The following is a 23494-nucleotide window of genomic DNA, read 5'->3' as shown; positions in this document are numbered from 1 at the left end:
AAAGTTATTTAACCTCTGTGTGCCTCATCTTTCTCATCTACAAAATGAGAATAATAATCATATCTCTGTCATACAGGTTTGTTGTCATGAAATCTTAGAATAATGACTAGCATATAACAGACATTCAATAAATATTAGCTATGATAATAAAGATAATTCTTCAATTAAAATGTGTTCAAATAATTTAGTATTTATCTGAAAACTCGTTAGTTTCAGAAAAAAAATCAGAAAGTAATTTTTAAATTTATTAATTTCTATATAAACTGTTGTCAAACTCATTCCCACTAAGGTGTAAGTGACTGATAATAGGTCAATGAACTACCTGCCTTAGGAGTACTTGCATTAGCACTTAATCTTTGGCTTGAGGAAAAACAGTGAAGCATTAACTGTGGCATTGAGATTTCTTTCAAAGTGAATTTGGCAAGACTCTGGGTGAGGTAGTGTGCACAGGAGTTTCTCCTATGTTCTTAAAATCACACAATGACATACATGAAATCAGTCATACAGTGACATAGTGAACAACCACCTCACCTACTTATGAGGCTTCCAGATGACTGCATCAGGAGTTCAGCAATGTAAAGAAGAAGGGGGAGAAACCTCAAAATATCAAAATGTCACATGTAGGTTTCATTTCAAATAAGGGAGGAGGTAAGAATTGTAGACTTTGTACCCTACCCGCGCTGTTTGCACAGTTAACGAACCTTGCAACATTATCCCTCTTCCTTTACTGTTTGTTTGTCCTCATATTCCCCACAGCCAGCAATTATTTATGAGCAATTGTTTAAAATACTCCCACAACTTTCACTGGAGACATGATTATTGGTGTATATTGCCTCTGGTCCTATGAATCTAAGAAAGGTAAATACATATCAGTGGGGAAAGTAAAATTTTACCTTGGAAATGAGATGCAAATCTAATAAACAGATAGTATCTTTTATGGTAAGAGAAAAGCCTTCTAAGTTGATTTTATTATGCCCTCTGCATTAAAATAAAACATCTCCTTCTCCATGTCTGACACTCAGCCTCACCTATAGCCTCCCTCTGTGGTTTGAGCTACTTTTTTTAGGAGTGGGGATAAACTAACTGCATGCTGAGCCAGTTACATGAGAATCCAGATTCCTCCATCTCAGAGGTAGATATTTGAGAGATAGGTGGTAGTGGAGGGTTAAGATAGTATCACATTGGCTTCAGAAACCACAACAGAACGTAAGGCAACTCTGGATAACCCTTTTTGACAGAATGGACAAACGGTGATTTGTAAAAATGCTTATAAGGACATTTCCTTTAATAATGTATTTAATAAGACTGTTTTAGATCAGGGAATAAAATATCTGCAACTGTAACTAATCACTTAAAAACTATCACTAAAGGGTTTCAATTTGAGATTACATTTTCAGAAACTCTATAACTAGCATGCAACATATTGACTCTAATGCTGCACCTTTGAGCAAAGTTTGTTCAGTAAAATTTTCAAAATTGTTTTGGTCAATTACCTTTAAAAAGCTTGTTTCATAGAGAATTTAATATTATTATTTTCTTTTAGTTATATTCTCATATTTTAAATGTATGAGTTGCATATGAATGTCATGTCACAAAATTAGTTCTATAATAGATGACCATCTGCTGATAAGCCAGCTCTTCAAATGAAACATGTTTTCTGCCAGACATTGTTCCTTGTATCTAAGGGTTGCCAAATTCTCTATACAAAAATTTACTCTTCTAGGTTGTTCCAAAACATTCTAATGCTCGACTTAATGTAGGTGATTACATTTTTTCACTTCTCATCTGAATATTTTGGCCTTACGTAGATACTTCCTTGAGTATATGATAAACACCTGAAACAAACTATAATGGCTATGGTTTGTATATTTAATAAATCACAAAAATGTGGATCCCTTTTCCAAAGAGACTTGCAAGTCCTGGGCAATGAAATCAGCTCTTTATAAAACATCAGCATTGATTTGCCCATCGCCTACATTATAGCTTCTAAAAGAATGTTCTGAATCTTTGAGTGCATTGAAGCATTCACTAAGTTTATTAACTTAGGAGAGGAAAGGAGTTGTTCACATAAATAAATAACAAGGGAGAAGTTACTGAGTGGGCACCCTAATGGGTAACCAAAAAGGCTCTTTATGTAACTTCACTTTCCCAAAGCTTGTATATACCATTTTTCATTTTAAAAAAATACTGGGAGACTTTGGCAAGTAATTAGTACATCATGACAAAAGTAAATGCAATACAAAGTGACTATCGACTGAGCAGGAAATGAACGGAACTGAGTAAATATAAAGGAAGAGCTTCCCTTGTGTAAAGATTTTATTCTAGCAAGCAGCTGAACAAGGACTTTCTGTGCTCTAGCACAATAGTTGTCCCTGTCCATTTCTCTTTTCAGTTTAGAGCTTTACTTTTTTAATTTTGATTACAAAGTCAAAATCACATTCACCAAAACTCCATCTCACAAACGCTTCCTCTAAATAGCTGTTTGTGTTTTATACTTTATATTAATATATGTTGCAAAATCAAAGATACAACAAACCTGTTTTATTCTAGGCTAAAGGTAAACTAATTTGAAGTGAAAAGAATAAAAGCATTGATAAAATTATACCCCAATGATCTCATTAGCAGTTCTTACTCAGTGTTATTACAGAATATATCCTATGTGCGAGTCTATATTGTTCACTATTTGATTCAAGATGCTCATAAGTCAACTTTTGGTAGTATACTAAATTAACATCATTCATTTAATTATTCGAAATTAATCTTATGTTTAACTGACAGGTGAATGTGAAATTCTGAGTAATTTAGTTTGGTCAACTAGACAGACATTAATTTGTGTGACTAGAGTAACCCCTCATTATCTATCTCAAAATATCATGTACACAAATATATACAACAATTTTTTAAGCCCAGAATGTGTTAAAATAAATCTAGGTGTGAAACACTGATCATTTACAAGTAGGTTCAATATTGTTAGAAAATCAGTCACCCTGCTATACCTAGCACAAATGTTATAGCTTCTTAGGCAATTTTTAGATACTTACATTGGTTGGTTCTCATTCCAGATTGACAGTGTGTTCTAATTGTAGCCCTAGAAGAAATCTAGAGGTCAAACCTATCACAATTAGGGCACCAACATGTACCCTAGAGTTAACTAGGATGAGCCCCTCAGGGGCCCAGGCCCTGTCTTCTTTACATTTTTACTCTGGCATTTAGCACAGAGCCTGGAACCTAGTGGATGTTGATGGTCATGATCATGATGAGATTAATCATTACTGAACTAAACTGAGGGACTGAGGACTGATTAGAAAGTAGGGACTATGCATTATTTTCCACTTGCTTTAAAATTGTTGATTTTGCTGATAATTTTGAGCAGGTACCTTGTCTTACTTATTGCCAAAAAAAAAAAAAGTATTTTTACCAAAAAAATCTTACTTTTATCACCTTTGGAATAAATATATCACTGCAATGGACTGGATGTTTGTATCCTCCCAAAATTAATGTGTTGAAATCTAACCTCCAGTGTGATGGCATTAGGAGGTGGGGCCTTTGGGAGATTTTTAGGTAATGAAAATGGAGCCCTCTTGATGAGATTAGTGCCCTTATAAAAGGGACCCTCTCACTCACCCTCTTTCTACCATGTGAGGATACAAGGAGAAGATGGCAGTCTACAACCTGGAAGAGACCCTGCGCCAGAACCCAACCATGCTGGCACCCTGATTTTAAACTTCCAGCCTCCAGAACTGTGGGAAAGACGTGTCCGTTGTTTATAAGCCACCCAGTCTAGGGTACTTTGTTACAGCAACCCAAACTAAGAAAATCACCGGTTTCTATCTTACTCACATGTGTTACCAGAACTCAAGCACACTTAAGATGTATCTTATCTAAAGTAGAACATAAAGGAAAGAGGCTGTATTAATTGCAACATGGCTGTGAAAGAAAATACTTAACCAATATGTAAACATGTATTCCCACAGGCTACCAGAGCATTTATTAGGAGCCAGAAATTTTACAAATATTTTCCAGTCCTCATAACCCATCAAAAAGGATAAAGTTATCTCTAGAAAAAGGATTATATTATCTTAAAATATAAATGAAAAAACTGAGGCTAAAAGGGACTTCAAGAAACCTTCCCAAGTTCACACAGTTAGCAAATGATACAACAACCAAGATATTTCAACTCTGACCCTAAAGTTCCAGTGCTTTCTCCCACTATCTAGCAGGAGAAAGTATCGTTAACCATATAATCTCACAAATACTGAATTTCAAATGACGATGAGTGCTGTTAAAACAACAACAACAAACAAACATGTATCACAATCAGAGATCAAGAAGGGTGTAAGACGATATCTGATCTGACATCTGAAGAATAAGCACACATTTGCCCTGAAGAAGAAAGGGAGGAAGAACTTCAAAAGTTATCTCCTACCCTGCAAAGAATATAATGGTTTGTCCTTAGGGGAGCTTGTGAAAGCACTGGAAAGAATATCATTTTCTACTATAGAAACACCCTGTGATGTTTTAACCATTTAAAACAGTGGAAGCTGCCTGTCCAGAAACATCATTTTTCAACTTTATGAGGCCATGTAGCAAGAAGCATTGAAGAAGGGCTGTCATGCTTGATTCAAGATAGATAGTGCAACTCATCAACTAGCCATCCTAATTTCAGTTAATACACAAGATCTGACCTGAGAGGGCAACTCTCCTTATCAGGCCTGTTTGTGCTTTGCTATCAAAGCTCTTTTGTAATCTTTCACAGATAATGCTTCCTGCTTATCAGTGGAGACTTTCTCCATAAACTTTTTTTCTTTTATAGACTAGAATTATGTTATAACTTACAGGAAGTGATTTAAGCTTTTATCATTTCTCAGCTCTTGACAGTTTTATTACCAAAGTGAAAGTACAGCCTATAGTAAATATTAGTTATTAGTGTCAAGCTATGCTTCGGGGTGTGTTGGGGGAAGACATAACAAAGTCCACTTTACGCTAGCACAAAGTTCACAAACTCAGCTGCCTATAGTAGCCAGATGAGTAGTTCAGTGAACAAAATTGGTCCAGTAAGGACTGATAATCAGAAAGCAGAAGAGGGCAGCTAAGATCCAGCTCCAACCAAATTCTGTGCAGGAGTTTGGTCCTGTTGTTAACTAGATCTCCAGGTTTTTGTTTTTTAAAGAGAAACCAGATTCTTATATAATTACTCCAGATTTTTAATGTTGGCATTTAATCTATTTTAACATTATGAAATCCTAACAACACACAGCCGTGAGCTTTGACTTGTTGACCTAGGCTCTAGCCCATAGGACCTTACATTTTAGGAGTTTAATAAATATTCACTGAGCATCTTCTTCATGTTCATGTTCCATGCTCCTCCAGGTACCTATGGAATGCACCAGAGACACTAAGACAAATACAATCCAGCACTTTTCCTTGAGGAGCTCACACTTGAGTGACCAAAATGTGCAGGACACAAATACTTATGATCTAGTAGAAGAAAATGGAATTAGTCATGTAATCTCACAGGCATTTAATTACAAATTGTGAGGAGTGCTGTAGAAGGAAAAAAATGTGTATCAGAATTGGAGATAAAGGTAGAAGTGAACTGATATTCAAGGTGACGTCTGAAGGATGAACACATATTTATCAAAAGGAAAAAGGGACGAAGAGCATTCTAGGCAGAGGGAATGGCATCTGCAAAGACCCTGAGGTAGGATAGAACTTGGATGTCTGGGGAACTGACAGGGGACCCAGGGGACAAGGAGCCCACAGTTAACAAGGGAAAAGACATATGATAAGACTGAAGAGAGAAGTAGAGGTAAATCATACATGGACTTGTGGTCCACATTAAAGACTTTATACAAGAAGTAAATCTAGATATACCTACTCAACTTATGGCTTCCATGCTCAGAACCTCATGAGGTACATTGCACATCACTGTAGTACCTGAATCCTTCATTGCTAATGAATGGATGTGCCTTATTTTCCACTCCCACCTGGAGAATCCAAACATATGCTGATGCCATGAAAACTCATGCAAAGTGTTTTGAGTGGAATAGATTTTCCACAGTTGGGATGGGGAAAGGTACAATTAAGGAAGGGAAGCTGACATTGCTGAAATGTAAAAAATATTTTATATGGAAATTTAGCATCTCAGACTTTGGCTTCTGAACATAAGGAACCAGATTTACCTTTTTTCTTAACAACTAGACAGGCAGACAAAACATATAAAACAGAAGTTTTCAGACATCAAATGACAGACAACTCAAGACAGTGAAAGAAGAATAACAAACCAGGTGTGCCCTATGAGTGCCTAAGCTTACTGCCTGAAGAGAGTTTCCAGGGAACAGCACAAGCAGGGAGAACCCAGATAGAATCTCTATGGGTGAGGAAACAGAGTTTGGACTTCAGAGAAGCCTAAGTGGCTGAATTTGTGATTTGTAGGGCAGAGTCCTGGAAAGGACAGTATAATCACAGAGAAAGAGCTCTTGAGAATCTACAGAGAGGTTTTGTTAAGTTGAATACTGATCTGCACATACATGTGAGGAAAGTACTGAGGGTAAGAAAAATGTCATTTGAAAGGAACAGTTGGAACAGTCCCTGGACCTTATGCAGGGCCAGTAATCATTTATGTTCCTACCATCAAACACAGAAAGACTTCCTAATAAATGAGCATTGGATAGAATTCTCAGAAGGATTTAGAAACAGTTGGTGGATAAAATTAGACTACAGGCTGCTAAGGAGGCAACAGAATAAAAAATAAGATTTGAAAGAATCAAGTTGATTTCAAGTATCTTAGCTGTGAATAAAACTCAATACTAGTTAACAAGAATGCAACAAACAACAATGTAAATTCACAATGTTAATAAAAATAAGCATTAGAAGAAGCAGAAAGAGATGACTCATAACCAAGAAAAAACAGATTTAGAAGTGAAAGAGAGAATAGAAGCAGCAGGCAGAGACAGTAGGACAGCTATCATAAATCTTCCCAATATGTTCCAGAAAACAGAGAAAAGCATGAGCATGAGGAAGAGATAGAGAATGTAAATATGCATACACAGAATTTCTGTAGATGAATACAATTGCTGACATGAAAAGTAAAACAATAAAGGATAGAAAGTAAAGGTAAAAAATAAAGGATAAAACAATTACATATTGTAAACTGAAGGGCAACACTAATACAACAAACACTAAATGAAATTAATAGACACTGTGAAAGGAAATGGTAGAAAATATTAATACATTGCAATAGAAACTGTACAAAATGAAATACGGAGAGTAAAAAGGCTGAAGAAAGTGAACAGAGCATCAGTGAACTGTGGGACCATATCAAGTGGTCTAACATATGTGTAACTGGATCCCAGAAGTAGCAGGAACAGAAAAAGTATTTGAAGAAATAATGACTGAAAACTGCCCAAATGTAATGAAAACTACAAACCAACAGATTCAAGAGGTTTGACCAAACTAAGAAGGAACATGAAGAAAACCACATCAAGCCACATCACAATCAAGTTACTGGAAACCGGTGATAAAGAGAAAATATTGGAAGCAGTGAGAGATAAAAAGACACATCATATACAGGGGAACAAAACGAAGAAATGATGGCAGACTTATCATTAGGAACTATGCAAACCAGAAGACAATTAGGGACATCTTTAAAGTGTTGGGAGGGTGGAGGATAGGGGAATCTGTCTATTTAGTATTCTATACCAAGCAAAAAAACCTTTTTAACATGAAAGCAAAATAAGGAGTGCTTTAGACATACAAATGCAGAAATAATTTCTCACTAGTAGAGCAGAAAAAAAATGCTAAAGGAACTCCTTTAGATAGAAGACATATTATATCAGAGAGACATTTAGATTCATAAGAAGGAATGAAAAGTTCCAGAAGTTGATAAATATAGAGATATTTTTTCCTCATTTAAATCTATTAAAAAGGCAATTGATTATCTAAATGTTAAAGCAAAAATAGTAACAATTAATTGTGGGGCATATTGTGTATATATAAATAAAATGTATGACAATAGCACAAAGGATAGGAGGGAAGAAATGGAAATATAGTATTGCAAGGTTCTTACAAGTGAAATAGTATAATATTATTTGAAGGAAGTCTGTAACAAGTTAAAAATGTGTTATATATTGTAAACTGAAGGGCAGCACTAAGAAAACAAAGTTAATAAGTCAACAGTGGAGATTAAACATCATTAAATATACTCAATCCAAAAGAAAATAGAAAGGAAGGGGAAAAGGAATAAAGACCAGGTAGACAAATAGAAAATAAATTAAATCCAACCATATCATCAATTACATTAAAAGCAAATGGAAAGAATACTACAAGTAAGAAACAAATAAGATTAAATAAAAAGGAATGCTAAACAGTATGCAGAATTTAAGAAATCCACTTTAAATGAAAGAGACAAAGATAGGTAAAAAATAAAGGATAGAAAATTATATACCATACCAGTTAACACTAATCCAACACAAAAGGGCATATAATGATGATTCCATTGATATGACGTTACAGAAAAGCCAAATTATAGTGAAATAAAGCAGATTAGTGGTTGTCTGGGCCCGGAGGGCATTGGCTACAAATGGCATGAGGAAATGTTTTGGAATGATGGAACTCTTCTCTATCTTGATTGGGACTATAGCTATAAGACTGTGTAACTTTTTTTTATCAAAGCTCAGCAAATATTATAGTTAAAACTGGTAAATGTTTTTATATGCAAATTATACCTCAATAAAGATAATGAAAGGAAGAAAGAGAGGGAAGAAGGGTGGGGAAGAGGGAAGGAAGAAGACAAAGAAAGGAAGAAAGGATAAAAGAAAACAAACTAGGAAAGTAAAAAGAAAAGAAAGGGAAGAGAAAGGAAGGGGAGGGAAGGAGAGAGAAAGGATTAATCATTTCAGTTTTTAAAAATTATAGTTGCTTCAGTAAGAGTAGTTTTTATTGGCCTTTTATGCCATCATGTAAAACATTTCAGGTGTTTTTTTTTTTTTTTCCCAGATCCTTGTTGTCTGCCTATATCCACACTGATATTCTCACCTTCTTCCCTTAAAGAATTTATCAAGTTATTGTACCAAACAAAAATAACTGTATCCCAAAGAGAAATTCTGGCACCAGCTGATGATAGGGAATCTTTCAGCTAATTAAATGGGGAATTCCTCAGACAGAGGAAACTGTCCATTCCACTTGGTGATCTATGGCACTCACCTCTCCCCTTCCTGACCTCACTTGCTCCATTTTATTATTGAAAACCTCACCCAACCCTCTACACTTCTTTTAATATTGAGCATCTCAGTTCCCTCTCTTCAGTAAGGAAGACCAATTTCTTCATCCTCTCCCTCTCCTATTAGTAGGGAAAGTCCAGTATACATGCAGGTGTTACTGATGGGTCTTTGGGGGCACAAAGTACAAAGTAAGACTTGTAAGTTTCAGAGGATGGACACATTTCATATTCATACAAAAAACCAGCCTGCATATGTGAGTTAGATGCTGTGGCTCTCGGGAAAAAATTGAGATAATCAGATAGCTAAAATGAAATAAAGAGATAAAACAGAGCTGAGGGTCACAGCAGTTGGAAAGAAGATCTGAAATAACAAAACAAAACAATATATAAACAACTCTGACTATCCTCCCATCTCATGTTAATAGGCTAAGTATGTCTTGTTAAACACCACAAAGAAGATATCACCCATTCTTATATTCTGAGATGTTTTACTGATCAAAGGTGATTCAATTCTCTGATAATATTTAAATAATAATTGTTCAGGTACCCTGGAAAATTAACTTGCTTAACTTTAATTTACAAATAACATTTGTTATTCTTAAGATCACCATGGTAGCAAAGCCTTTGTAAGTACGTGAGCATAGAAATGGGCATATGTGAATCTTTCCAAATAATAAAAGTTCACTATTAAAGGACATATGCATCTCCAGAGTGCTCATCTTAACTATCCCCAGATTTGAGAGTGGTGAAAACGCAATCCTCAGAAACTGCCCACATGTCTTGATTGCTCTTACTCCTCCAGGTGCTTCTTACCTTGACCACACATTCCCTGTGGAGAAGATGGATGATGCTGTGGCTCCAGGCCGAGAATACACCTATGAATGGAGTATCAGTGAGGACAGCGGGCCCACCCATGATGACCCTCCATGCCTCACACACATCTATTACTCCCATGAAAATCTGATCGAGGACTTCAACTCTGGGCTGATTGGGCCCCTGCTTATCTGTAAAAAAGGTACGAACACTCCCACCAAAAGTTTCAACAACAAAATGTTGGAATGGTCAGGAGTTCTGTCATGGGACAAAGCTTGGGAACATCTCGGTAACTTCTTGTACATCAAGCAGAGGAAGAGGGCATGGATCATTGTTTGACAAGAGAAAAAAATACCTGCTATTTCAGGGTGGGGATCCACCTCAGTTTCTTCTCATTCCTCCTTCATCTCAGTCCTTAAGATTCTCCCAAGCAAATTCCTGTTTGAGAGTGTGTTCTGATGTCATGCTTGTATGATCTGTAACATTTACCTCCAGGCCAAAGTCTTTTAGAAAGTATACAGCAGCCTATACTCTGCTGAAAGAGCTCTTGGAAAGAATATTGGCTAACATATTTGACATATGTGAAGTTCGAGCTGGTAATTTGTTCTATAAACACGTTAAATGCCAGCTTCCTTTCTTACAAACAAGTTGAACACTTTGAGTGGTAGGTTTCAAACACATTCAAGTGACTACAAGAACTTTTATTGGCTGGGCTTCTTAGGAGCAAGATTGGATTTTCATTTTATTCCGTGAGAATCCAGCCCATCTTTCATTAAAACAAGAAAACAACCACAGCGAGCCACAGCACGGGAAATAACGTGATGGACTCACCATCTGCCTATACATACGCTCAGACCATACCTACATACATACCTACATACCTTCCCAATGTATTTACTCATTATACAAATACTTTTTTTTCATTTCCTGGTATATATAAGATACTGTGATGGTACTGAAAAAAAACCTTAAGACTTACAAAAGACTCTTCTTTCATTTTACCATCAGCAGCCTGTTTTTCTCATAGTGAGAATGGATTAATGCTGATACTTCCAACCAGTTATCGAATGCCCCCTTTCATATACAAATAAGATGAAAGCATCAAACTTCGGGCATGATGCTTTTACCAATTGAGCTAACATATCTATATACTGTTCTATTGAGACTGGAGGAAATGGATACTTGTACAGAGTCTTGAGAGTCACCAAATGTTTTCTTCCCAAGCTGGACGAAATAAAGCCTGTTCCCCAAAGCAACAAGGTGTCAAAGAAGACAGTGTGGCACCAGATTTTTAATAACCCTAGAACCACTATTATTTAATATGCTATTTTAAAAAATAAGAATTTCTTCAAGTTGCTGTCATTATGGTTGATCGCTTGCCCTAAACTCTTTGCTATCCAGGAAAGCTAATGAGAGTGTTCTGTCTGCAGCACTACTGAAAACATGTCTTTCCTTTCACAGGGATCCTAACTGAGGATGGGAAACAGAAGACGTTTGACAAGCAAATCGTGCTACTGTTTGCTGTGTTTGATGAAAGCAAGAGCTGGAGCCAGTCATCATCCCTAATGTACACAGTCAATGGATACGTGAATGGGACAATGCCAGGTAACACGGAGGCTGTGCACCATTGAGCAACAGTAAAATCGTTAGTAATTTTTCAGTCCTGTTATTTTCTTCAAAGCACTAGAGAAGTGACCATACCCACTGTTTTGCAACTCCCTATCAAGAGGGAAATATTTTCTCATCTATCTTTTAAAAACAGGAAATAGAAGAGACAAACTAGAAGCTAGAGAAGAAACGTGCAGCCTTGTTAGGTATAGTGACCCGAGTAGGTTTCACCTTGGCCTGCACTTTGAAAAAGACCTTCAGGGTATCAGCTCAGTCTCTCTCTCCGAGTTCTGCAGTTCCTGCTATTTGATGACTATGCCTTCAAGGACAAGCCCTAGCAGGAAAGGTCAGCAGGAAGATTGCAGTAAAGATGAACAGATTAGGAGTAATCCCCAACACACACACACACACAAAAGACCAGCATTTCAAAAGGTAACAGAAGAGTAATATTCAATGGCATCTAGAATATTTTCCCATTTGCATTTGGGCTCTTATGAGAAGGCAAAATCATAGCAATCATTAAGAGAAAAAATAACTGACTCCCACTTAGACCACATCTCTTCTATTTCTGTCTGGTAGAACTGACCTACAACTAAAGATCCAGGGTATGTGATACTAGCCTGAGGGAAAAACATTAAAAAATTAAAATACCGCTTTACTAAATAAACCATATTTCAGAACACTAAACTTCTTAGAGGTTATTCTGTAATGCCATCTGAAAATCACAAATGACTTCACTTACTAAAACACAAATATTGTTAAGAGTTGAGATCTGGGTAGTGTTTTTAAATTGTATTCTCTTTCATTTGACTATATTTTCCACTTGGTTTTCTGAAAATATACTCATATGACTCTCAGTGTTGATCCTGAGTTCCAATACTAGGAGCTTGTAAAAACTGGAGCTTAGTTAATTGACCTCGACCTTAGATAATCTGAGTTCAGACCTCACTAGCTTCTCTACCTTCAGTGGCCCTGGATAATTAGCTGTCTTAATGTGCTTACTTACAAAAGTGGACTAACCATTTATCCTAATATTTATTTCCTGGCAGAGTGAACAATCTGTGTAAGTATATGAATGCCAAATAAAGCAAAACCATATGCACAAAAATAAAAATAAATTGATCTGAGCTTAGAGTTTATGAATTTATAGTTCCCAAAAGAATAATTGGGGGTAAATGGGAAAGGGTAGGGAAAGACCATCAGTAGAAACTAAGAATAGTAAACATTTGTAAAACCCTCTGCCTTATAAAGCAGAATAAATTGAATACATGTGATAAACGCTAACACAGATATGTTAATTGCTGAACTCAATATGAGCATTTATTTGGCATGGATAAATGCTTCTGCCAAAGCCTCCTAGTGATGCAAGGAATCCCAGCTTTGTTGCAATGGTCTCCTAAAAAAGACAAGCCTTTGTGTGGGTAAGGAACTGATTCTCAGCCCTGATTTCTAGTATCTAGTGATTATGTATCTGAGATGTAAAACAGAAACCTAAAAGCCAAGGATGGAGTCTCCCCACAGAGCAAATGAGCATTTCCCCAGTGACTGTAGGAGCAAAGAAGGAGCAAAACTAAGTTTTTATATTCAGTTATCATTACTCCTTCCATGAAAAGCTCCCAGTGGCCCAACATAATGAAGACTTTTACACTGCATTCTAAGGAGAGTGTGCAATCCACAAAGTGATTTTGTTGACTTGTCATTAAAACAATCAAAAAGTGAGTAAAAATAACAATTGAAAATCCTCACATCATCTTCACAACTTCTTCCCTTAGGCAGAGCTTTGACCACTAGAACTAGAGAGCTGAGAGGATTAAGTGCTTGAACTCAGCCCTATTGGAGGTTCCGGTGATTTGACTCCCTCCAGCCGAAATCAGATTGGGGTGACCAAACATTCTATTTTGCCGTGGACTTTTTACCAGTTCTAATAGCGAAAGTCCTAAACCTTGGGAAATCCCTCAGACCGGGACAGTCGGTTACCTTCTTGGCCTAATCCTTTAGCAATCCCTGTGTTTCTGAGTTAACATTCGCCATCTCTAGGCTCTGTTGTTACCTATATAATGCCATTTATCACAATGAGTTGTGACTGCTTGTTTGCTGGTCACTCAGATGTCTGCTTTTGCAGGGCACAAACTACAACTGGAGTGTCTGTTCCCTTAAAGCTTTATTCAATGCCTGACACACAGCAGGTGCTCAATACATTTGGTGAGTGAATGTTTGATCACAGAATACTTGACTGAATGCTTATTTTGGCCTGTATCTCTCCCTCTCTCTCAGATATAACAGTTTGTGCCCATGACCACATCAGCTGGCATCTGCTGGGAATGAGCTCGGGGCCAGAATTGTTCTCCATTCATTTCAATGGCCAGGTCCTGGAGCAGAACCATCATAAAGTCTCAGCCATCACCCTTGTCAGTGCTACATCCACTACCGCAAATATGACCGTGGGCCCAGAGGGAAAGTGGATCATATCTTCTCTCACCCCAAAACATTTGCAAGGCAAGAAACTCTCCTGACAGTCTTGCTTCTGAATGCAGAATGCTTTCTTCCCAGCACTAACTCCCTCTTTCTCCCTTGCCCTTTTAAGCCACCTGCACCCCAGAAAAACTTGCTTTGGTTCCTAACAACCAAATTTAGATACTTTGCTCTTAGATTTATAACTCGCTGTTTGGAGATGGAGAAAGTGAAGGAATTGACAAAGTTTTTGTTTTGTTTTGTTTTGTTTTGTTTTTTTTAATTAAGCAAAAGCTGAAGAGGTCTCTAACTTCCTCAAAAGAAGAAAAGAGGAAGGAAGCAAAAGCATACATAAAGATATTCTTTCTTGGGGTTACTTCATATGCAGCCAGAGAAAAAGACCTAGATGCTAGCACAAGACAAACTGCAAATTTACAGAAGCACTAAGTTGTAGAAAGTGTAAAAGGTTAGCATGAAAACATTAACCTTTACAGTGGGATGAACACAAAGTCTAGCATGGAGAGGAACTCAATGAATGTGTGTTGAATGGATCATACATGGCATATAAACAGCTGAGGGGTAAGCTCCAAAGAACACTGGTGAATTCAAGTGGGAAAATAAATCAACCCAGGTTATGTGGCATCATGTAAATAAAATAACGGATTGTTCTACTACACATTTTTGCTTTAAAACTGTTGAGAGGAAGATTCATATAAATAGAGACTAAAATCTAAGGAGATGATATCACTATAGGAAATCACTTTGTTACCAAAATAATGTATAAGAAACATACATAAGGAAGAGATACTTCATGAGATAATTTCTGTTTCTTTTCACACGCAGTAGTCAAAATTATATTCAAAGTAATAAAACCATCACGATATCCGTGGAAGATAGAGTTCCCAATAATATTAAAACAACAATGAAACTTTTGTTTCTTTGTTGAGGATAAGTGTGTTATGTATTGTTATTAATATTTAGTTTTTAACAACAATTTTATTAAGTACTGGTGCTATCTTCATTTTACAGATTAAGGGACAGATGACAGAAAAAATGAGAATTTAACAAGACATAATTCACAGGGTCTTAAGAAGTTAAAAATTATAAGAAATTTGCCAACTTGAGAAGAAATCAAGGGAACCTTTCCATGTTTTTTCCCTAACCCCTCCTTCTTTTCCTCCTTTTAAAAGTCTTGCCTTTTCTGGATGCCACTGAAAGAGTTCCAAACTAAAATGTTCAAAAGTTGCATGAGCATTACTTTCACTGTTATTACATTAATATAAACCTTACATAAGTTAATTTAAAGGATATGTATTTCCATCAACCATAATTTCTTCTCTCGAATTATTTCGTTCTCTTTCTGCTCTAACTTAGCTGGGATGCAGGCTTACATTGACATTAAAAACTGCCCAAAGAAAACCAGGAATCCTAAGAAAATAACTCGTGAGCAGAGGCGGCACATGAAAAGGTGGGAATACTTCATTGCTGCAGAGGAAATCATTTGGGACTATGCACCTGTAATACCAGCGAATATGGACAAGTGAGTTGTTGGGGTTCATACCACTGGGCAAAGGTTCAAGATACATTCCATAGGGTCCTAGATGTTTGGGGATGAAATGTTGTAAGTTGACAGCTCTCAAGGGGGCACATGTATTGGTTTCTATTCAAGTCTTTTTGTAAAAATTAATCTTCAGTTACCCCCAAATCACCAAAGAAATTCAGCCTAATAACAACAGCAGCCACCTCTTGCTGAGTGCTCGCCATTGCCAAGTACTGTATTATCCCCTTCTAAGAGCTTCACTTCAACTCTACAAACTAGACACTGCTCTTATTTCTTTTTATAGATGATGAAATGGGTCAGAGAGACTAAGAGATTTGGAAATTCAAATAGCTCTTAAACCCTTGAAAAGGTACTCAAATTCACTCATAATAAGAGAAATGCAAATTAAACGTCATGGGAATACTACTTTTATCTATCAGATTCACAAGTCCAGATGACATCATCTGTTGACAAGGCTGTGAGAAATAAGAACTATCATATATTGCTGGTGGAAGATTAAATTGGTAAAGGGATTCTGAAGAATAACTTGGCAATATGTATCAAAATTCTAAATACATATACCCTTTGACTCAGCTGTCTCACTCTGAAAATCTAACTATACAGATATACTTGTTCACAGGTGAAATGATGTATGTACAACATATTCACTGTTGCAATGTTAGTAGTAGTAAGATTGGAAACAACTCAAAATGTCCATCAGTAGGAAACTAGTTTAATGAATTATGATACATTCATACAATGGAATACTAAGCTTCAAAAAACAGGATGTAAACACTCTCTATGTACTACACAAAAAGTTCTCCAAGCTATGTTATTAAATTACAAAGCCAGAATGTAGTATAGCATGTATATATAGCTGCCTTTTGTTAAAGGAGTGAAAGGGATAAGAATATTTATATTTTCTTATTTGTAAGACATATTTGCATATGTGTACACAAAGGTATTCTGGAATTATACACATGAAATTAATATGTGGCTACCTAGAAAATTCAGGGAGGGTAGGGAGGTCCATTGAGGGTTATCAGAGAAAAGTGAGAGTTTTCACTGTAATAAAAATTATGTGAATGTGTTTTCTATTAAAAAGAATTAAACTAGGAAAAAGAACAACAACAAAAAAATTTGGCCAAGATTATAGAATTGGTGACAGAACTGAGATAGGAATCCAGGAGTGTTTGGCAACAGTCAGTGCTTTCCACTGGGCAAAATAAATTCATGAAATGATACTCTATCTTAAAGGATTGCTGGGTTAAATAATATTTCTGACTTTAGGTCTTTGAGGAACTGCCATACTGTCTTCCACAATGGTTAGATTAATTTACATTCCACCAAGAGTGTATAAATGTTCCTTTTTCTCCATAACCTTGCCAGCATCTGTTGTTTCTTGACTTTTCAACAGTTGCCATTCTGACTGGCATGAGATGGCATCTCATTGTGTTTTTTTGTTTGTTTGTTTGTTTGTTTGTTTTGTTTGAGACAGAGTCTCGCTCTGTTGCTCAGGCTGGAGTGCAGTGGCATGATCTCGGCTCACTGCAGACTCCGCCTCCCAGGTTCATACCATTCTCCTGCCTCACCCTCCCGAGTATAGCTGGGACTACAGGTGCCCGCCACCAGGCCCGGCTAATTTTTTATATTTTTAGTAGAGAGGGGGTTTCACCATGTTAGCCAGGATGGTCTCGATCTCCTGACCTCGTGATCCGCCCGCCGCGGCCTCCCAAAGTGCTGGGATTACAGGCGTGAGCCACCGTGCCTATCCACATTGTGGTTTTGATTTGCATTTCTCTAATGATCACTGATGTTGAGCTTTTTAAAATATGCTTTTTGGCCGCATGTAGTTGCTTTTGCAAACTAACGCAATAAAGATGGCAGGGGAAAAGTGGTTCATGTTGCTGCTCCCAAAGTATTTATCCCAGTAGCTCCAAAAGATGGGTGAAGGAGGTTGCTTTTCAGTCATCTCTAAGGATTGGCTAGCTGGTAGAAGAGCTAGCCCAATACCACAAAACTATGATTAACAATGCCAGTAAATGTTTCTTGGGGTGGGAAGGTGCTTTTAGGGTTTAAGAAATACCTCTAAAACCAAAAAGGCTATCATAGAATAAGTGATAGGAGAGACTTTAGAAAAATTCCTAGTATTTTTTCCAGCCAGTATAGGCCTTTTCCCAGAGATATCAAAGGTCTGCTGTAGTAATGAGAATGACAGGAAGCTCTAAGTAGCTGCTTCTAACCAGTTACCTATGACTTTTATCAGTGATGCAGGAGACAACTCAGAAGTTTCCAGTTTTCCAACTAGACAGAAAACATCAGGACTTTGCAAACTACACTAAGAAATTTTTAGAGAACTAGCATTTTAGCTAATGGAAGAGCAGAACGTCTAAGCACAAGGGTTTCTCTATCCTACTGAGATCTCTATTTGAGAAAGTGGTTTAATTTTTTTAAAATTTTTATTTCGCTTTAAGAAAATACAGGTCTCAGCATTTGGATAATTTCTCAAACCAAATTGGAAAACTTTATAAGAAAGTTATGTACACACAGTACGAAGATGAGTCCTTCACCAAACGTACAGTGAATCCCAATATGAAAGAAGATGGGATTTTGGGTCCTATTATCAGAGCCCAGGTCAGAGACACACTCAAAGTAAGTAACACAAATGCAGAATCATGGGAGAAATTAAATAGTAAAATATTATGGAGTACCTGGTTGCTTTTTGATTTTAAAACAAAAAGGTACTCATATAATTTTAAATTCAAATGCAACTTTTAGTTTTTATTTAGTATTTGTATTTATTTACAGCCTACTCAATAATACAAAGGATCTGAGACAATTTCTCAAATTATAAAGGCATAAAACAAAGAGTCCATGTAACTGGGATAGAATATGGGGACAAAGAAAATAAAGTCACAGATAAGTAGATACCATGTGACCCTGTAAGGCTGTCTTCAAATTTTGTCTTAAGCTTTACGGCAGTCAGTGTGAAAAAGGAAATATGTCAAGGTGAAGTTTACATCATCTACAAAAAGAAAGTACCGTTTATCCTGATATTGAGATCTAAGAGGAACTTCTTTAATGAGTTCTACAAAAGAGAGTGCTGAGTGATACAGTAGATGGCATCCTTAATAAAATTCTTATAACCAGCATAATAGATTAAAAGTTGCATAAAATAACTGATTAAAAGTTTCATTAAAAATGTTTCTCATTATAGGTAAGATATCATAGTAAACACAATTGAATAGAAACAATTTTCACTCAGACATTTTTTAATACAGTCTAGGTATGCAGCTCTCTAATGAAGGTAAACTCCATGTATTGAGAGCATGGAGTTTTCCTCAGACAATTCTCCTTAAATGTCATGTCACTTCACCAAGATAGATAAGAATTGGACAGCAGAGAATTAAAGGCTGCAATCTTTGACAAAATCCTAGAATGCAGATAATCTACAGACAAAGGATGATCCAAAGGCTTTGACAATCAACCAAATAGAAGATTTAAGATTAAGGTTCTCTTTTGCAGATTAAAGAGCCTAACTAGGACTCCTGTGTGCTTTATGCACCTGACAAGGTCTATTCTGTTCATTTAAAATAGCCAAAGGACAAAAGCAATTTTTTCCTCCGTGCCTCTTTCCCTTCTTCCATTTCAGATCCCTTTTATGTGCTCTCAGCAAGTGTAGACATACCTTATTAAAAGTTCAGGATCCGGCTATTTGTTTTGCCTCTCAAGAAGGTGGCTTCTTTCCCTCCTAAGGGTCTTACTCTGTCACCCAGGCTGGAGTGCAGTGGTGTGGTCATGGCTCACTGCAACCTCCACTTCCTGGGCTCAGGCGATTCTCCCACCTCATTCTCTCAAGTAGCTGGAACTACAGGCACACGCCCCAACACCTGGCTAATTTTTGTATTTTTTTTGTGGAGATGAGGTTTCACCATGTTGCGCAGGCTGGACTTGAACTCCTGAGCTCAAGTGATCCACCTGCTTCAGCCTCCCAAAGTGCTGGGGTTCCAGGTTTGAACCACTGCACCTAGCTGAGAAGATGACTTCAAAGACAGTGTCCTAAAAAATCTACCAGGTGGAGGAAGGGGATCATGGTCTAGAGATGAGAAGCAGATTCAAAATGAGATGTGACCCAAGCTGAAAAGAAAAGGGCAGGGGAAGGAGGACTTGCCTGGAGACAGTGATACCGTGAGGAAAACTTTACTTCTCCTAACTTATCCTCTAAAGTCAGACTTCTCTTTCCATTTTCCACCTTAATGTATGCGTGAAACACTCTCTCCAATGCTCCTGCCAAGTGATGAGGGGAGGTTACTGCTCAGATAAACAGATCTAATTTTCCCACTGTGTGTACACGTGTGTACGCACACACCGTCCAAAAGGTGAAGATGCAAAGCTAGTATCTTATATTATTTGTCATGATCAACCTTAAATCCTAGAATAAATTTGATTTAACTTTGTAGATCGTGTTCAAAAATATGGCCAGCCGCCCCTATAGCATTTACCCTCATGGAGTGACCTTCTCACCTTATGAAGATGAAGTCAACTCTTCTTTCACCTCAGGTTTGAATCTTTCACTTCTACTGAATCCAACTAGTGACTTCTGAGAGGCCACCATGTTTTCCTGCTATTCTCCTTGCCCAGTGGTGTCACTACTGCAGTCAGGTAGTATATATGTAGGAGTATCCTAAAAATCACAGCCAAACCCTTCTCACTTCAGGAGTTTGTCTCTTAGTGGTAACAAAATATGGTGTCTTTTATTAGTGTCTTAGTGGCTTCTAGTGGAACAGTATCTAATGGTTCCATGCTATCCGGGTTCCAAGTAGAATTATTTAAATAATTCCTTTTGCAATATTAATTGGTTCTAACAAAAGCTTATTTATTTATTTATTATCATGAAATAACTTTGCAAATGAAAACAATTTTGAATATATTTTCTTTCAGGCAGGAACAACACCATGATCAGAGCAGTTCAACCAGGGGAAACCTATACTTATAAGTGGAACATCTTAGAGTTCGATGAACCCACAGAAAACGATGCCCAGTGCTTAACAAGACCATACTACAGTGACGTGGACATCATGAGAGACATCGCCTCTGGGCTAATAGGACTACTTCTAATCTGTAAGAGCAGATCCCTGGACAGGCGAGGAATACAGGTATTTTGTCCTTGAAGTAACCTTTCAGAAATTCTGGGAATTTCTTCTGGCTAGAACATGTTAGGTCTCCTGGCTAAATAATGGGGCTTTTCCTTCAAGAGAACAGTAATTGTCAAGCAGTCCTTTTTAGCACCAGTGTGATAACATTTATTCTTTTTTTTTTTTTTTGTCTTGTCTGTTTTTATCAGTACCATCCCTGCAGAAGGCAAGTCTAGAGTGTGATAACATATTTTGTCTTAGTTTCAAATTCCAGGTCTGTTGGTATTGGATGTGTTGAACAAGTTGATTAGCCTCTCCTAATTTCTTCCTTTTATCAAATGGGTTGATACCCCTCCTACAAGTGTTACAGGTCTGTTTGGGGGTTCAGTGAGATACCATCTGGTAAAAGTATAAAGCTCTGTACCAGTCTCTGTTATTTTTAGATACCTGCAATAGGGAGAGGAGAGATTCTCTGAAAGCAACCAAATTTAGAAACATAGTTACTAGTGAAATCGGACCCAGATAATAGCCCATCTCTGTTGAGACTAAAGTATACAGGGAAATGTGAACAAAGATACCGAATTTCTGAGTTCGTCTTCATTGAAGAATTATAGTCTCATATGATTAAACTAAAATTCCCAATTATTTTAAACTATAACCAAAGAGGTCTTATCTCAAGGCATACAAGATAAACATATGCCTAGAAAATGAATTTCTGGACATATGGAAGATCCTGATTTATTGAACTAGGAAAGGAAACAGTAGAAGCATAAGGGAACAGATAGTAGAAGCATAAGGCTTTGCTGTTGCAACCTTCTGTTTTATCCTTTGCACTCACTCAGAGCATATTCAGTCAATCATTCATGTTGAAAGGTGTGCAGTTACAGAGATAGACAGACTTTCAGCTGCCATAGTGAAATTTTTCTTCTGGGATTTTTTTTTTTTTTTCTTTTGAGGCAGAGACTCACTCTGTCACCCAGGCTGGAGAGCAGTGGCACCATTTTAGATCACTGCAACCTCTGCCTCCTGGGTTCAAGTGATTTTCCTGCCTCAGCCTCTTGAGTAGCTGGGATTACAGGCGCCCGCCACCGCCCCCATGTAATTTTTGTATTTTAGTAGAGACAGGGTTTCACCATGTTGGCTAGGCTGGTCTCAAACTCCTGACCCAAGGTGTTCCACCTGCCTCAGCCTCCCAAAGTGCTGGGATTATAGGTGTGAGCCACTGCGACTGGCTCTTTTGGGATATTTTAATCTCTGAATTTTCTTATCTGTTCTCTTTGCTTTTGCATATTACCTTTAACTCTTAACAAATGCTGTGTATGCAATGGACTCTCATAAATGCCTGAATTACATGGCTTCAGTAGTTCCAACAACTGTGTCACTTTGGTTTCTGATAATTCAGTGGTGTAGATAATTTGCTGGAACATTAATAACTGAATACAGCACTTTTTTTTTTTTTACTTTTAAGTTCAGGGGTACGTGTGCAGGATGTGCAAGTTTGTTACATAGGTAAACATGTGTCATGGAAGTCTGTTGTACTTATTATTTCATCACCCAGGTATTAAGCCCAGTATCCATTGGTTATTTTTCCTGATCCTCTCCCCCTTTCCACCCTCCATCCTCTGATAGGCCCCAGTGTGTATTGTTTCCTTCTATGTGTCCATGTGTTCTCATCATTTAGCTCTTACTTGTAAGTGAGAACATGCAGTATGTGGTTTTCTGTTCTTGTGTTAGCTTGCTTAGGATAATGGCTTCCAGCTCCATCCATGTCCCTGCAAAGGACATAATCTTGTTCTTTTTGATGGTCACATAGTATTCCGTGGTGTATATGTACCACATTTTCTTCATCCAGTCTATCATTGATGGGCATTTGGGTGGATTTCATGTCTTTGCTATTGTGAAGAGTGCTAAAATGAACATACGCATGCATGCGTCTTTATAATAGAATGATTTATATTCCTTTGGGTACATATCAAGTAATGGAATTGCTGGGTTCAAAGGTATTTCTGACTTTAGGTCTTTGAGGACTCACCATGGTGTCTTCCACAATGGTTGAACTAATTACACTCCCACCAAGAGTGTATAAGTGTTCCTTTTTCTCCACAATCTTGCCAGCATCTGTTAGTTTTTTACTGTTTATTTATAGCCATTCTTATTGGTGTGAGATGGTATCTCATTGTGGTTTTGATTTGCATTTCTCTAATGATCAGTGATGTTGAGCGTTTTTTCATATGCTCCTTGGCCACATGTATGTCTTCTTTTGAAAAGTGTCTGTTCATGTCCTTTGCCTACTTTTTAACGGGGCTGTTTATTTTTTTCTTGTAAATTTAAGTTCCTTGTAAATGCTGGATGTTAGACCTTTGCCAGATGCATAGTTTGCAAAAATTTTCTGCCATTCTGTAGGTTGCCTGTTTATTCTCTTGATAGTTTATTTTGCTGTGCAGGAGCTCTTTGTTTCAATTACATCCCATGTGCCAATTTTTGCTTTTGTTGCTATTGCTTTTGGCATGTTCGTCATGAAAGCTTTGCCCATGCCTATGTCCCAAATAATATTGCCTAGGTTGTCTTCCAGGGTTTTTGTAGTTTGGAGTTTTATGTTTAAGTGTTTTGTTGTTGTTTTTTGTTTGTTTGTTTGTTTGTTTTTGTTATTTTTGAGACAGAGTCTCGCTCTGTCACCCAGGCTGGAGTGCAGTGGTACAATCGCAGCTCACTGCAACCTCTATCTCC

At 37.2% G+C, this 23494-nt stretch overlaps 1 protein-coding gene across 1 annotated transcript in view; it reads left to right on the top strand.

Annotated features, from left to right (window-relative positions):
- Positions 1–23494, top strand: part of F5 (coagulation factor V) — a 75841-nt gene that overhangs the window by 15921 nt on the left and 36426 nt on the right. The window contains exons 4-10 of the mRNA XM_010360962.2: positions 10023–10235; positions 11495–11638; positions 13916–14137; positions 15467–15632; positions 18107–18284; positions 20093–20192; positions 20574–20788. Coding sequence (XP_010359264.2) covers positions 10023–10235; positions 11495–11638; positions 13916–14137; positions 15467–15632; positions 18107–18284; positions 20093–20192; positions 20574–20788 — 1238 coding nt within the window. The remainder of the gene's footprint in view (positions 1–10022; positions 10236–11494; positions 11639–13915; positions 14138–15466; positions 15633–18106; positions 18285–20092; positions 20193–20573; positions 20789–23494) is intronic.

Source organism: Rhinopithecus roxellana, chromosome 8, assembly GCF_007565055.1.
Source record: "Rhinopithecus roxellana isolate Shanxi Qingling chromosome 8, ASM756505v1, whole genome shotgun sequence".
In the NCBI taxonomy this organism is placed as follows: Eukaryota; Metazoa; Chordata; class Mammalia; order Primates; family Cercopithecidae; genus Rhinopithecus; species Rhinopithecus roxellana.
The sequence above is the reverse complement of the archived record's forward strand: the minus strand, read 5'-3'. Positions and strand labels throughout refer to the sequence as shown.